Genomic DNA, 17,588 nt, shown 5'->3' with positions numbered 1-17,588 from the left:
GCCGGCCGGCGGCGGCGCGCCCTGAGCGGCGGCGGCGGCCCCGCGCCCCCGCGGCGCAGCGGGCGCTGTTGCGCAACCCTGCCCGGCACTGCCGGCTCCCTGCCCCCGCCGCCGGCTCGCCGCGGCTCCCGCGGAGACGGAGCGCTGATTCATGGGGCCCCGCGCCGGCTGCCTCGGCGAGGAGAGCGCGGCGCTGCCGCTGCCCCCGCGCGGGGTGTGAAGCCCCGGCCCCTCCTCCGCAGCCCCGGGCTCGCCCGCCCTGCTCGGGAGTGTGGTCCCTGCCGGGAGCCGCCGCGCCTGGCGCACAGAGGGAAGCGTTGATGCATCGCTGTGGAAATTCATTGTGTGACTTTCTGGGTATTTACTGAGTTTCAGACCGAGATGCAGCTCTTGAAAGCTTTATGGGCACTAGCAGGAGCAGCGATCTGCTGTTTTCTTATATTTGTCATCCACTCACAGTTTCTTAAAGAAGGTAATTGTATGTGCATGTCTACATATCCTGTTCTTTAATACTAAGATCTTTAAGAGGTGCCTTAATTATTTTTACTGTTTCCAGTATGTTCTATTTACAGCAGTGCTTCCACGCTATTTTTCCTTTCCGTTAAAGCCTTCTCAGTTTTGTTGCTTTAGGTAATAGGTAGGCTTAGACTTACATCTTTGCTAAATGTATATATATTATATGTATATATAAATATATATATATATATGAAATCTGTATGATGTTTATATTCGATGTTTTAGCTGACGTCTCATTTCTTTATGGGGCATGTATAGTGTATAGAAAATATTTGTTGTTATCAGATGACCACAAAACAGTAGTCATCATGGGAATATTAATAAACCAAAAAACCCCTTAACAAGTAAACGTCTTATTTTTATACCAAATCAATAGGCATCCTTTGCCTCTTCCTTATTCAGTACATTTTCAATAGATGGCACTAAAGTTCTATGGAAAGGGCAGGGCAGAGCAAATCCTGGGCATTCAACGTCTTCCTTCTCTTCACTGCCCCAAAATGGGAAGAGGCCTTTGCGTGGCTTCTGGGCTCCTGTTTTTATCACCTTCTGGTCAGAAAACTGTGATTACAATTTGTAAGAGAAAATAATTTGAATTGCCGGGCAGGCTTTCATCTTTTTTCTTCTTTTTTTTTTTTTTTTTCCCCTCCTTGAATTGGGTGGGAAAAAAATGTTTGATTAAGTGAGTGGAGGGATTTTTCATGGGGAGTAATCCTTGTACTGCTCTTTTTTTGTTTTGTTTTCTTTCCTCAGGAAATTAGTATTGTCTTTTTTTCTCCTACTGCTAAAGTAATTAGTCCATTTGTTACTTGTATAGCAAACTGTAGTCTGAGATTCAAGTGTGAATCCTGAAAAATGTATATATATTTTGTGGTGTATGGAAAAGTCCAGTCCTGTTTTTTAAGCAGTATTAACAAAGATAACACAACAATATGGGGGTTTTGGTGAACCCATTTTTTCTTTTTTTACCATTATAATATAGTTGAGTATAGCTGGAGGAAAAAGGAGCTAAGCTCAGTTCGGAGTGCTGGCTGTGTAAAGCAGGGAAAAACTTTTTTGTGACTGGAACAAAGTTTCACTCAAGGCTGGGCAAAGTGACTACCTTGCAACCTCTGAAGCATCAGTACTGATTTTATTTTAGTGTCAGTCTAAGCAAAACTTGAGACTCGTATGTTTACAGAGATTTTTTTTTTTCCTGAAATTAATAAACTCTGGTTTAGTTAATTTAGGAACATTATTCAGATACCTCCAGTGCTAAAGATTTCTCCTTTAAAAACCTACCCATGCTGTAATTGCATTGTATGCAATGCCTCCCACATAGTGACTTATTTAACATTCTTTTAAAATGCTCAGACAACTGTATTTTTATATATCTGTCTAATGACATGGCCTGTTTTGAGGTAATTTTGCAGACTATCATGCTGTTCTTCTACTCTATTTGCCATTATACTGCTTTTTTTCTTCTTCTTTTAGGGCTTGAGGTCTGTGTTACTGTAAAAAATTCTCAAAACAGGAAGCATTTTGTTTCCCTTAAAATATTTCATTTTGCCTTGTAGGGTTAGAAAGCTAGCAAATTATTTTATGAAAACAGAACTCATGGCGGTACACTAAGGACTTTTAACACATTTTACATTTTTCTAGCAATTATAACCATTTTTAACATGGACTGCAGACAGCAAACTGAAGCTCTTTAGCTTGTTGGATAACTTAATTAGATCAGTTTGTTTATATTTGTTCCCGTACCATTTCTGTTTTCTTTAGCAATGAAAACTATATACTGACTATAAATTGCATATATTGGGACAGCTGTCAGACTTTTCTTGACAGGTGCTAATCTCCATGATAGCATTTTGGTCCTTTCCATGCAATTACTTTAGCAGTGTATGTATTCCTTTCTCCTTGTGGTTTCAATAAAGACAGGGAATAGTTTGGTGGAGTTGAATGAAAGTCTGCACAGTATGACTGAGCTTTTTTTTATGAAGAACTTTTAAAATATCCAATAAAAGTGAATGGTTTAAGCATAAGATATCTAAATGAAGGCATATAAAAGAATGAGAAATAGATAACACTGGATTTAAACTATGTATTGTAAGCAGTTTGGAAAATAATATTTACATGTACTTTTTTATCATTTTTGAACCTGGTGTTTTATGTTACTTTCAGTAAGAAAACAAAGAGAAAAAGTGTGAGGAAAGAACTAGCAAATAATTTAACCATATTAGTGTTAACCTCATTAGTGTATTAAGTAAATGTATCAGGAAGAATACGTGTGAGATTACCTCACTACCTTCATAAGATTTGAAATATTTTTCTGATGTCAAAACTATTCCTTTACATCATAATTTTATAAAAAGTTGGGAATGCTGTGTCTCATTGCCCATGATGTTAGACTGTTGATTTCCAGGCAAAGGATTAATTTCCCATTGGAGCCTAATGAGCTACACAGGCTTGCTGTTTGTAACTCAGCTGTGTGGTCAAATTCGTAAGTTAAGTGCTTGGACACTTTAATTTGGTTATTGCTTGTGCAGAAGGATAATTTTCTGTTATCCCAAAGAACATTCAAATAAGCCACCAGTTTGAGTAGCTGGATCAGATTAGTTGATAACACTTATCTCCTGAGGCAAGTTGATGGTACAAGTCCATACACCAAGCATTTCTTTTGTGTGCAAGACAATTGATTTAGGAAGAATGACATGTAAAAGTAATTAAAGTTCCAACCTGATTTATTAATGTATATTCTTTCCATTTTTGCATCTTTCAAAATATTTACTGCTTATTATTTTTCCAGAGCTAGATTTTAACAGAAAACTGACATAATCTTCATACAATTATGTAATTAATACATATATTTTTCTGTTCATTTTCCTTTTACTCACTTGGAATTACTGATGTTATGTGGTAGGTTATGGTCTTGTGGCCTAGTAACACAATGTATTTTTTATAATTTCAGTTGTACTGCGTGGCTACAGTGTGTAGAACTTCCATGACATCCAGCTGAAACTTATTACCAGAACCAAACCCTCCTCCAGTCCCATTCATAAATATGAGATTGTATGTTGCAACAGCCAACTGAGATTTTTTTTTTTTCATAATTAATGTTAATTTTGTGTTGATTTCATTTTAGTTCCTGTGCTGAAGTGAGCCTGTCTTAATTCTTAAATATTTTTATATACATTTGTGAATTCAGGCAGTTTGGTAGTAGCATTACATTACTACCGTATAAATGGTGTTAAGAAACAATGAACGCTTGTTCTGAGATGAGTGGGAAAGAGCTGTTTAAATGTCTATTTTCATGAATATGTTTTTTTCAGGAAGTGAAGAATGGGTAACACAGGGTGCCATTTTTCCACACTTAGGCTTTTGTGTGAAAATACAGGTCGCCCTGTGGCTAATCCGTTCCCCTATGTCCAATCTGTCCTTCAGTGTTTCTAAAAGATGAATAGAGCTGTGAACCCAGAAAAGGGTATTGTGATATATAATTGCAGTCCCATGCCTGTCTGATCTTACTGCAAAGCAGTTTAACATACTCTAGTCAGCTGTAGTCAGTATGAAGGAGTGTTTAAAATTTCAGTATCTAAAACTTTTTGCATAGTCCATTGAAAATTAAAAGTAACCAAGGATATTCACTACCCACATCTGATTTTAGTTGATTCATTATCTAATATTGTTTAACACATTTATTCAACGAGAAATGAAAAACATTTGAGTTAGTGTTACACCCCATCAGTTGTGGGAACCCCTTTGCCCCTGACAAGGACCTCTTTCATGTAGAACTTTTTAACCATTCAGAAACTGCAGTGATGGGAAAAGGTGAAGGATACAGTTTCTAAATGTGTCTTTGAGTCTCATAGAAAGTAGGGCAGTTATGGAGTAACTTAAGAAGGGTATGTGTACCTGGCAGCCAAGGGTGTGTTACAGCCCTGGGTATACTTTAAAGCTTTGTTTGTGTGCTGATAGCTCATTGGGGGATAGAAATGTCTAATTTATCAAAAGGTGCATTGATGTTTTGAATGGTTTAGGAGATTTGGCTGATGTTAGCTTTGTTTGGAGAGGGACTGCACAGGAGCAGATTAAATCTCAAGAATCTTAAAGTATAGAGGATTGGAATATTCAGATCCCAAAACTAGCTTGCAATAAGATGATTTTCTGTTGATACACTGCAGTAGTTGAGACAAGAGAATTCCAGTACTTCTTTTATAACCAGATGATTATGGCTGTGAACCAAAATTTAGTGTAATTTTGCAGCTTTAGTGTATACTTATATATATGAATAAGGTATCTGTTTAGCAAATTTTTCATAGTTGTCTTTTTTTTTTTTTTCTTTTTCTCCTCAGTCAAAAATTAGCAATTTTTGGTTACACTTGTAGGCACTTCAATGTCAATTCTGTTTATAGGAATTAGTGTCACAATAGTGAAAAATACTACAGCACTTTTTAAAAAAAGAGTGCAATATTGCACATAGTAACTTGGCTAAATTTTATACTTAAGATGTTTTTCCTGTCACTTTTTATACAGATTTAAATACTTTATCCTGCTCTAAAACTACAGAAAAAGCTTTATGCGTATTTTTGGTTTTAGCATGTACATTTTCACACTGACAAATAGTGACGCACATATTCTATTTAGCTTTGTAATCCCAAAGAACTCTGCTACTTCTTCTGCTAATGTTTGAAAATGTCTACTGACAGAATACCCAAGATGATTTTTGAAGTGCTTTCTGCTCATATAACCTGATCGCTTGAGGAAGCTGGTATTGCTAATGTTTACTGCTGTGTAAAACCTTTTGAGGAAAGGAGCTGTTATCTTCTAAAATGTTTTCAGCCTTTGGCCCTCAAAATTTTCCTAGAAGGAACTTGAATGTGACTTAGTATGACAGATAATATTGCTATCTTTTCATTTTTCTTTTACCTTTAAAACATAAAAAAATTACTTGAACCAGTTAAATGCAGAAAGATAATTGCTTTTAAGAATGTGGGGGCAGGGAAAAAAAGTGTTGTTTTTTTTTTTTTTTTTTTTTTTTTTTCTTTTTTTCCCTTTTATGCTTTACCTGTGTCTCAAAACAGTAAGATACTGCGTATACCAGATGTGCTGCATATGTTGCCTATATATAGTAAAACTGAGTTGAGGACAATGTGTCCCAGCTGCAAATTTGCTGAAGGGTTTGTTGCATTTAAAGCACTGTAATATAATTTTTTTCCACTGTCTATCTTCCATGCATTTTTTGGAGGGGTGTTGTGAAGAGGCAGATATGAATGATATTTTCAGCACAGGACATCAGAGTAGAGAGAGGTATAGAATGCAGAAGTGGAAAGTTTACTCTTCCCATCCAGGAAACAGAATTGGTGGTTGAAAAGCCCTAAGCTTGAATAAGGGCTACATAGGAAAGAAAATGTGAAAGGTATCCAGTCTCTCTTTGCATTTTTGATATAGTTTTATGGCAGCTAAATAGAATTAAGACCCAGTTGTGGCTATGTGATGGTGTGTGGCTCATTGGAACTGCAGAAAAATGAGAGGAGGTCCTGCTTTGAGATAAAATGTCTTTGTATTTGAAATTTTTTGATGTTTTGCAGTCTGTTGTTTTTTGTTTCTTTGCTTGTTTTTTTTTCAACAGGATTAGAGAGGTGTAGCAGTCAAAGGAAGCAATGCAGACAAAATTCTCAGTAATTTTCTTTTCAGGGAGGCAGGAAAGATGTTCTCTATGTGGCATCTGCTGTGCTGGGTTGTACCAAGAGGGGGAGTCTGGCAGGTTTTCTCCCCATGGGAGGAAGCTTTGAAATAGTCTTTCACTTCGGGTGTTTAATATGAACGACTTGTATGTCTTCACAGGGAACAGCACCATCGATGGTATAAATCTCCTAGTTTTCTCCACTGAGCAACTTAAAAAAGCCATTAGTAAGAGATTTTTCAGTAGCCTTTTTACGATTGCCAGTTTTCATAGCCCAGGAGCACAAGTGATGAATTATTGACCTTTCTCAGCATTTATCAGCACTACCTGTTCCTAAAGGCAGTACTGTAGACTGGAGTGAGTCACATCATACAAAAGTGCATGCTTTTTAGATCTGTTGGTTTTATTTATTTTTCTCATTTCTTAGCAGGTATCAAATATTAAACTGCCCAAACAAGACACACACAACTGAGACTTTTTGAAACTGAACTAAAAAGGCCAAATAAAAAAAAAAGCATGAATTTCAAAGTTGAGTTCAATATAATATTGCTGAGAGAAGCCATATTTTTTTTTAAATTCATTAGTCAAAACATAGATAAAGTTATTCTCTTTATGTATATATTTTTTAAAAAGTTCTTTATAATCACATGAAGAAAAGACACAACACAATTGTACTAATTAAAATAACTGTAATTTTTTTCTGGTAGGATTTGGATATCCCAGTTGGAATTGATCATTCAGCTGAGTATGACTGGCCAACTGGGGTATCTATTCCACCCAATATTGCATTTTAGCTAAGATTTTTTTTCTTAGAAATTACATCCTCGTGCTACTTATAACCCATAGTGATAGTAGTTTCTGTTTAATAAAATCCTATTTGCCTAAATGTGCTTTCTATGCTTGTTCTAGACATTCAACACGTTATAGTGAATCTGCCTATTCACTATATTTTACCTTTGACAGCACATCAGTTCACAAGTAAATCTTACTCAGAGCAAAAGATCTTGCTACTAATTGTTGTTAGAAGCAATGAGTAACATGTTTGGAATATGTCCAAACAGGAAATTAATACAGAAATAAACAGTACTAATATTTTCTTAAGGCAGACCGTGTACTAATGTGTATTTTCACATGAGTGATGTATTATTTTTGACCATAAAAAGGAAAGGAGATTATATTAATTTATCAGGTAAAAAAATTATTTGTAAAGGACAAATATTTTCTGAGCTTCAGCTTCTTTCTAATGTTCCACAAGGCTATGTGGTGTTTCAAAGTCTGCATGTTTAATTGTAGTCACACATGAGAAAAGATTAAGTGGATCCACAGGAGAACAAAGGGAATAGCTAAATCTTTAGGAGATATGACCTAGAAAAAAGAACTAAAGACAATAGTATTACCAAGTTTAGAGAAGAGATTACTAGCATGATAAGAGATTTCAGTGGATAAAATTCTTCCTTGAGAATAACAAGCCATCCTTTCTGTAAAGTGGGGAGATCATAAGAAGCAATGAATGCAAACTGATTTGGGGGAAATTTAAGCTAGACTTTGGGAAAGGTTGCAGGAGGACAGATTTGTGCAGGTGCTGTAGGGAGAACTTGCTATTGGCAAGAACAGTTAAGCATTGAGATAGATTTTCTTGAGAAGTTATGGAATAGGAGAGTTTTATTTCCAGATCACAATCTTGTCTGTTGGGAAAAGTATTCTTAAATTGAATCAGACAGGTGGACTAGGTGATTTCTTGAAGTCTCTTGAAGTCTGATTCTCTGAAATGTGCATTTACCTAAAACTTATGAAGGTGAAAGATATTTAAACATCTAACTTCAGGGCAATTTTCTGTTTGCTGCTGAAGTCAATAGGCTCATGAGAAATTATCCTAGGGTCTGAAAGTATCATAGAAAAAAAAATCCAAGAAATCAGTTAGTGTTTTAAGTGTGTTATTAGTTAAATCATGCATTTTTTTGAGTTGCAGATGTAATTTAAAAACAATTAAAAAAAAGTAACAGAAAATATCATGATGCACATAAATTTTAAGTACTGTTTATCTTGCAAGCTCTTTAGGACTCAAAGGTGTCCTGAATCAGAACCATGCTCTGTTTGCACTTCTTCTTATGCAATGAGCAGTGAAATAGAGATATTAGTCTAATTCACATTCTGGTATTCCTTATAAGATGTGGATTTGTGTTAAAGATTGTTTCTGCCAGTCTGCTCTTGTTACCCCAGCATGTGAAGGGCTTATCTCCAGGTTATCCTATGGCTACTCTGAGGTCTGGTATTGGAAACGCAGAACCTGCCCCACAACAGGGTGAGCTGCAAATGGCTTTGTAAAGTTCTCTGCTAACATGTGCCTGTTTGGTGTTATGGGTTGTTAAAAGCTTTGTGTTCATTGCAGTCTGCAATGGTGTTTATCTTGATGCAGTACTGTCCAATTTTTAGATGTCTGTGTAGTTCCAAATCTGCTAGCAAAAGGAGAATTAGCAAGTTGTGCTGACAGAAATGCTTGTGGGTTGATATGAGGACAAGGAGAGATCACTCACTAATTACCATCACAGACAAATTCTTCTTAATAAAGAATTAATTCAGGGAAGAATTAATTTGATTTATTGCCAGTGAAAATCAGAGTAGAGTCACAAGAAACAAACCCAAATCTTAAAAAGACTTTCACCCCCTGACTCTCTTCTTCCTGAGCTTCACTTTACTCCCAATTTTTCTGCCTTCTCCCCTGAGTGGTGCAGGGGGATGGAGAAGAGGGGTTGCAGTCAGTTTGTCAAACATTGTCTCTGTTGCTCCTTCCTCTTCATACTCTTCCTCATCTCCAGCATGGGGTCCCTCCTATGGAAGACACTCCTCCACAGAGTTCTCCAACATGGGTCCTTCCATGGGGTTAGTCAATCAGGGGTAGACTGCTGCAGTGTGGGCTCCTTTCTCCCTGGATCCACAGGTCTTGCCAGGAGCCTGCTCCATTGTAGGCTTCCTGTAAGGCCACAGCCTGCCTTGGGCATCCTTCTATCCTTCTATCCTTCTATCCTTCTTTTTTAGCATTTTTTCAGAGGCTGCAGAGGGATCTCTGCTCTGCTGTGGATCCCCATGGGCTGCTGGGGGCAGCTGCCTCACCATGGTCTTCACAGGAATCTCTGCTCTGATACCTGGAACACCTTCTCCCCTTCTTCACTGGCCTTGGTGTCAGCAGGACTGTCTGTTTCTCTCTCATATTCTCATTTCTCTTCTTTGAATGCTGCTGGTGTTGCATAGATTCCCCCCCCCCCTCCCCACCCCTTAAATATGTATTCACAGAGGTGCTACCACCATCCCTGATGGACTTGGTTCTGGCCACCGGTGTGTCTATCTTGGAACCGCTTGGCATTGGCTTCCTTGAACACAGAGGAAGCTTCCAGAGCTTCTCACAGAAGACATCCCTAAAGCTCCCCCATCTCTCTCCAAACATTGCCATGCAAATCAATTATATTCATAGTTCACAGCTTGTGCTTGGAGCAAGCTTTGTGTGGAATTATTTTGTGTCTGTTGAACAGTTATGCACTACTGAGTTTTTCAACTTAGAGATGTAGAGGACCTGAGTACTAGTTCTTGTTTTCTTGAGCAGCACTAATGTTTCTTAAAAGACAAGAAATAAAAGTTTTTTGAAGTTACTGTATGACAAGCTAAAATTTATTTTCCCATGACACTAACTTTTGAAAAAGCACTTGCATTTTATGTGGTTTTTTGCTGACTGCTAATTAATCCTGACAACAATGTTATATGTTATCTTTTGAAATTTGCTACTGTCTTTATTGTATTAAATTGCTTCTTTTTTTTCCGCATTACTCTTTCAATACAAATTTATGTCTTTAAGGAAGAAAAAACCAAACCTCTGCTCCATTACTCAGAGTTGCACATGTTTTGGAGAAGTGCATTGTGAATCTGGGAATAGATTTAGCCTCGAGAGAATCAAACAGTTGTTTGAAATGGTCAGTGCTTGAGTATCACCTTGCTTATGGCTATGAACTAATTGAGATTAAACTAAAATGGTTGTGAAGATGCTTTTTATTCCTGTGCATCAGCAGGTCCCATTATCTGTTAATCCTTTAAAAGTATTATTTAGTCATTAAGAGAAATGAATGTTCTTTTTTATTCCTCTTTTGTTCTAGCTTTTGCCTTTGTTTTTATAATACATGCTGGTAGAGGAAGTAAAGAGGCTTCAGTTTCATTTATTGTGAAAAGATCTTGTAACTGTTTTAAGCATTTTTGTGTACTTGGCTATAAAACTATATAGATTGTACCAGATGCTGCCTTATCTTATTTTATAGAATTATAATGGATGCTGACGAGTTTTAGATGCAAGCCTTTAAAGATAAAAGTCACTTTGCTGTGTGTTATTTTCTTTGGTAGAATATAGTAACAGCCCCATTTTGTTGACTCTTTTCAACTTTCCATTATTTTGATTAACATTTTAGTAAAACTTCTTGTATTTTATTATTCTAAGAAGTTTTATGTCTTCCCTAAAGACTATTAAAACATTAACTGTGTATTTTACCTGTTATTTAGCAAATAGTGACATGATTTTTAGGTGGGCTGAAGACCCAAGAACTGCCATTACCTGCAGTTAGAGACTGTATAATAAAACATGGATTGACCATTTTTGTGGTCACGTCCACCATACTAATTTAATGTCAAGGCCCAACCGGTTTACTTTAATTACTGGTTAATTCATAACTAGACAAATATGCATTTTGTTGTGATATATAGGTATCACTTGTACTGTTACATATTTTTAATAAAAGGCGTTGTATGCTTAATTAGCAGCAGTTTTTCCTTTTTGTTGCACTTTTCTGACCCCAAAAGCATTTTGCAAACCACACATGACTTTTCACTTAACCAAACTTAAACTTTGGTAACAGCCTTAAGAAAGTCAATCTGTAAAGTATGAAAGTTGAAGGGAACAATTTGATTGATTGATGTTAGGAATGAAATCTTGTCTCCATTGAAATTGGTGTTGAACTTCTTGCTGTTTTCATTTATGCTCCTGTGTAGCTCTAAGGTTTTACTTTGGTATATTTTTGCCTTGGTTTATTGACCTGGGATAGTGTAGTTTCCATCTGTAAGGTGTGTGAGGTAAATACCTTTGGAAGATAATCCATGCTGAAACTCTTTCAAAACAATTGTTTGAAGCATGTATTTAACTGGGAAGGTTCTGCTGCATGCTACAGTTCCTTGTCCCAGACTTGGGCACTGCAGCTCCTGGTGACACTGTTTTCTGATGGTAAAGTGAGGCTGTTTTCCCTATTCCACAGTCCCTAAAAATTATAGCTTTTGTACAACTTCATACTCCAATGCAGTGAATTATTGGTGTTAGTAGTATGTGCTTCTACTTAATTATGCACTTAGGCCTTATCTAGAGCCAGAACCGTATCCTTGCAGTCACTTAACAAGTCTAGAGATGCTCACTGTTCACAGAAGAAGTGCAAGAAAAAGATTGTTAAATTATACATGAGCAAGTAGTTAAAATAACAGAAGTTACGAAATATCATTTCTCCTCAGTGTCTCTTCACAGGCATAATGCTTTTCATCATCTAGATGCTGAATTTCTTTAGTAGTTCTTGTCTACTTTTAGTTTCTCTCTTGCATGCTCTCTGAATAGAATGCAGCTGCCTTCTACATGCACCCATGGGAACATGGGCAAAAAAGGAGATGGTCAAGGGATCTCATGATTCTGAATACTGTGGAGTTTTTTTCCCCTAGTTTCTAGGCTCTCTTAGAAATAAATTCCATGTTCCCTCTGCCTGTGTGCTTATATATGTATAGCCTTGACTGTCCCTTCACCCATTATAAAATTGTTACAGTCTGATTTTTAGCTTAGAATAGGGCTGGCTGCATGATCTCGTTTACTGGGCATTAGAGCTTTGTGTACTAGCTAATGAATTACCAGTATCCTTATTTAATTTTGCTAGAATATAGTCTGATTTTTTTATTTCTAATACTGACAGAGAACTAGGATGAACATGGGCTTTGTGCCCTTTTTATAAGTAATTTGTCTTTGCCAGATGCTTATTTTACACTAGATTACTTGGTTGCAAACTTCTGGGCAACTGTTCCCTTAGGAAGGCGGCATAAATCACATAATCTTAGAGTGGTTTGGGTTGGAAGGGACCTTAAAGATGATCTATTTCAATCCGCTTCCATAGGCAGGGACACCTTTACTGGACCAGATTGCTTAGATGTCCATGGTGGAGAGACCAAGTTTTATGTGTTGCTAACCTCCTATGTTTTCACATTTGTTTTATTATATTGTCATGTTTTAAAGTTTTCTTCCTCACTTTTGTGAGCTCCATTATGATAAGAACTAAAATGCATTAGATTTATAATAATTTCTTAATATTAAACTCAGTTCATATAAATGGTATATGTTTAGTAATAGTGTAAAATGAATTGAAAGTCTCTGTTTATTGCAGGTACTTTAATGAGTAAATTGAAAATTCTTGTCGGTTCACAAGTTGAGATTTGCTATTCTCTTTTTTTCAACGGACAAGAAATGAGAATCAAATTAAAAGAAATAGTTTTTCTTTCAGATTCATTCTGATGCTATGACTCTCTGACATGGTGATGAAGATGTCAGATCTATCTCTGGGCTTACATAGTTCCTGTAATCTTCACTATAACAGGAACTGTGGACACCTGTTCATCTTAAGGCAGGCAGGTTCTTGAATTCAGTAAGTCTGTCCAGAGCTAGAGAGGCATATCAAAACACAATTTTCTTCATAAAAAACCAGAGCAGTCATACTTTCTTTTCCAGATTTTTAAACATTTTTGTTACAAAAAAAAAAAAAGTGAATAAAAACCCAGTAAAATGGGTTTTCAATGGAATTAGCAGGAAAAAGAGTAAGAAAAGGACTGAAATGTGCAGCATATTTTAATTTTCTAGAAGTTTACAATTGTAAAAGTCAAAGATAGAAACCTTCGCCATAAAACTCATTTGTTTGATTGCTTTCTCCTGCACTTTTTTATTGTTATGGTTTAAAAGTTAAGGTTAAGCAGAGATTTGCTTAAAAACTGATTTAATCCCAGCTCCTACTCACTGTAACTTCATTTTTTTAATATAAAATGTAGCCATTTAAAGTAAAAAGCTATTCTGATTACATATATGATAAAAAATTATGTACAAACACAAAGGAAATACAGAGTTTGTAACGAAGCCTCAAAGTTAATTTACATTTTGAAGAAACAAAAAAGTTGCCATAGTAACACGTAGGTTGCAAAAATTTCCTGAATCTGATGTATTAGACTGAGGAAACTCTTAACTTGCATGACATGTTTCTCTAGTTTTGTGAATAAGAGCATAATTCTGTGTATTTGGCCACAAATTTGTGCAAAACATAAAAAAATACACAGACATTACTAAGTTATGCAAACTGAGTCTTTTCCAATCAGCTTTCTAATTATGTTGTTCCTAAGATAATTGTTGTTTTGAATCTTTTTCCCTAAAAAACTGTAGAATATATAGGTGCTTTTCAGTATAAGATTTTGTTGCATCTCTGTTGCTCAGCAACTGTGCAGTTAATATTGATGATTTTTAAACATGCTGAGCACTATATTCTGTCTGTTCCCATCAATTTGTTTTAAATTCTATGAAAATAGTTGGCTTTTTTTCTCTAGAACAAACTTACCAAGTATATTTTTATATTCAAAGGGCTTTGCTGAACAGATTAAAAGATAGAGTTTAATAATGGGATTCATTTTTGCTATTTTAAAAGGCCAGTTTTAATACTATGCACTGTGAGTATTGTAAACTGTACCTCTGAGTTCCATGGGCTGTTCTGTTACCTTTCTAACTCCATGTCTAGCCAAACTGAGCAAATAACTTTTATGGAGCAATATGTAGGGTCAATTTTTTTGCTAATTAATTTGCTGCATATGTCAACTCTCAAACAGCCAGTTTTGATTTTCAGTGCTACTATATATTTAAAACTGATTAGGAATTATGTATGAAATAATGTTTTTACCCAACTATTGTCTAATGCCTTCTAAGTATTGCTGTGTTTGGCCCATCCCTATTGGTGATTGCCAATGACCTTTGACTTGTGGAAGGTCTGAGCTATGCAACTTTTTAAGGTGAAGTTTTTGCTGACATCTGATACAGTTGTGTGTTATGGATTGGGTAATTCCTCCGTACTGGTGTGTTAGATTTAAAAATAGATCTCATTTTTACATATGTTAAATGTAATAACAGGAGGTACTTATGACTACATAGCACCGCTGTATACCGCCATTACCATTTTTCAGCTGCAATTCTGTTGCAAAGTCTCCTTTCCCATTATAAATTTTTAGTATGTATTTTTTAAATTAGTATTTGTTCTTTCCTATAGAATCATAAAAAACAAGTCAAAAAGCACACAGCAGATCTGAGTACACCTGGACCATCATTTTGCTTTCAGACCTCTCGTGATGGAGATTCTACAGCTTTCCCAGATTTTCATGCTGCACTCATCTGTTATGTCTGCATTTACTCTTGAGTGGTTGCTGTGGTATCAATCACTTTGTCATGTGGGAAGGCTGGAGCAGAAAGCACACACACACATAAAGAGCTCTTTGAAATCCTAACATACTTAACCCAATTAAATTGTAAAGATAGTACTTTATGTATGATTGCTGGGTTGCAGTTGCAGAATGTAGTGAATAGCGAATCAAAAAGCAGTGTTCAGTCACTGCTGGGGAGGAGGAAGACTTTCTGAGAAGTGAAGACTTGCTGAGACCCCAGTGGTGAGGTGTGGCATCCCTAGTTGAGAAGGTATTTGGACAATCCCAGTATTCCTTGGCCTCTGCCCCTGAAGAAGCAGCAGCCATTTTTCTATTGCTGTAATTTTGGGTGTTTTTTTTTTTTTTTTTTTTTTTTTGGTTTTTTTTTTTTTTTTTTTTTTTTGCACCACATACAAGAGTGTTTTACATGTGTGAGATGGATGTTTCCTGTTTTTCCTTGTTATGCTGTTTCTACTGAACTCACAAAGCTAACATTCCTTCAGTGACCAGTAACTGGCCATGATTTGTGTTTCTGCTCTCATCCTCAAGATTTTACATCCTGGTAGGCCTTTGCTTCACATCACTGCAGCATCAAAATGACTTCTTGTACTGCCCTGGGTGCTTGTCCTCTGCTTTCCCAAACATCCCAGGTCAACAAACCATTAGTGGTTTTAGAGGTTGCCAAGGGCTGCTATTTAATGATATTCCAGAATTTTTAAATACAAGTCTGTGCATTTACTGTTTAGGAATAGCATTCATGAAGCTCTGACCACCCCTGTGGTTCTCCAGGACTTGAAACATGTCTTGTGAGCACAGTTCATAACAATTCATTTGATGCAGAGGTTTTGCTTCCCATGGAAAGGTAAATGTGTAAGGAGGAATTCTACTGATTTTTTTTCCCTCTTTTAAAAATGAGTTCCTCTTCATTTGAGGTATTGAAGGTATTCAAAGCAGCACTTTGAAGGAACTCAAAACAGCAAATTATTGAACTTGTTCAAAACAACAAATCTTGCTCTCCTCAAAGTTTTGAAGGAGGTCACTAACAAATCTTTGTCCAATGGGATATAAAAAGTCATGTTTTAAATCCATTTTTATGGAAACATTTGGTACTTGGGAGTATTTAGGACATGCAGTTGCTACTGTTGACAATCTTGAATATTTTTGAAAATCATCCATCTCTAATTGCTACTCTGTGCAGTCTCACTTTGTGTTTCTGTTTTCTAAAGTCTTGGCAAATGTGTAGCTTGTTTCTTTATGATAGAGATGGTAAATAAATTTCATGTTAGAGGGCAAAGTCTATGAGGAAATATTGCTTGCATATACTTAGCTAAAGTCCATGTTTTGCATTTTTGTTTCAGGGTACTGGGAGGCTGGCAGCTCTCCAGGGATGGGGTGCAGGAGGTGTTGGGGCCCCCTGGGAGACCTGGCAGCCAGGACCTGTCCCACCACAACCCAGAGCCAGGCAGGCAGGAACACAGGGACAGCCCTGGTCCTGGGCACCAGTCCCCTTCTGGGAACAGGGAGAGGCCAGGCTGGGCCCATGGCTGGGCACTGAAGGGCTGGAGGGGGCTGGAGACCACTCCTGCTGTGGCATTGCTGGGTTGGGGGTTGATGGCCCTGCGGGCTGGAATGAGGTCCTAGGATGTGGGCAGGGCGTGCCAAGCAGGGACATTGGGACCTCCAGTGCCCTGATGTTGGATCTGCTTTTGTGGCGGATCCACTAAGAAAGTCCTTTGACTGTGCTACAAATTCATCAGGAGACTACCAGCATTCATTGACACACTGCATTTTGCATATTATGTGGCAGATATATACCTGTCTTTTGAAGGCCATGCACATTACTCTATCAATGGGGTAATGGGCCCTGAATTAGCTCAGTGTGGACTGGCACTTGGAAATAAATTGAGCCCTGTGCTTGGGGTGATTGATACATTGCTGCACGATGTCAGTTCTTCAAGGAAGTACGATCTGTGCTTCTGAAAATGTCACTTTTTCAGAAGAATAGAAAAGGAATGCAAGAATGGAGGGTTAATACTGAATTGAACTGTATTGGACTTCCTTTAATGGTATCTAACTGATGTTATCAGTTAGGTCCTCCTCCTCTAAACTGTGTTAAAATAAAGGTTTGCTGTGTTTTAATAGTACCTGAAAGTTGTAGAAAGGCACGAAGTTGTCTTCTGTGGATGTGAGTTTGTGAAGCATTTTGAGATGCAGGATCCACTCCAGGATACTTTTAAACCAGTACTTTTATCTCCTTTCCATTTTCCTTTATTCCACCTGATGCTTCAGACAATGAATAACATTGAATATGGGACAGCATAGTTACATCTGCAATGAATGGACTGTGTTGCCATGACACAGAATTTAGGAATCATTTTAGTATCACGTAGAAGGACACATTTAAAAGTAGGAAAAATACATAGTTTTACATTGCAATCTTAAATTGTAGAAATTAGGCACAAACTATGCATGGTTTAATTGTTTTTTCCGTTCTCCATCTTACTTATTGTAAAGTTACAACAATATGAATTGCATCCCCTCAAGTAAAGTAATACTTGACTGTACTTGTGATTGTGATAGAGTAGCTCATATTTCAGATATTGTATGCTTAAGTCATATATAAACATATTGATTCATTAAAACTGCAGTAATACAAAGTGCCCTTTGTATTACTGTATGCAAAAGACAGGCTGCAATGTCAATGAGACCCACATTGTCCTTCTGGGGTATAATTTACATAGTCTGCAATTATGATTTCTCAAAGGACATTTGATAGCACTATGCTATGCTGCAGGTAAATGAGTAACCAGAACTCTTAGAAATTAATTCAGCTTGAACAGTGTGTACTCTTCTTAAATTCTGCAAGTATCTCAGATCATGTCTGTGTGCAGTGAATGTGCAATGT

At 36.9% G+C, this 17,588-nt stretch overlaps 1 protein-coding gene across 1 annotated transcript in view; it reads left to right on the top strand.

Annotated features, from left to right (window-relative positions):
* The first annotated feature begins 297 nt into the window (after positions 1-297).
* TAFA5 (TAFA chemokine like family member 5) overlaps positions 298-17,588 on the top strand; it is a 286,304-nt gene continuing 269,013 nt past the window's right edge. The window contains exon 1 of the mRNA XM_041474647.1: positions 298-472. Coding sequence (XP_041330581.1) covers positions 382-472 — 91 coding nt within the window. The 5' untranslated portion in view covers positions 298-381. The remainder of the gene's footprint in view (positions 473-17,588) is intronic.

The sequence above is a fragment of the Pyrgilauda ruficollis genome, unplaced genomic scaffold (genome assembly GCF_017590135.1).
Source record: "Pyrgilauda ruficollis isolate IOZ18807 unplaced genomic scaffold, ASM1759013v1 scaffold33, whole genome shotgun sequence".
Classification (NCBI taxonomy): domain Eukaryota; kingdom Metazoa; phylum Chordata; class Aves; order Passeriformes; family Passeridae; genus Pyrgilauda; species Pyrgilauda ruficollis.
This window is presented reverse-complemented; position numbering and strand designations above follow the sequence as displayed.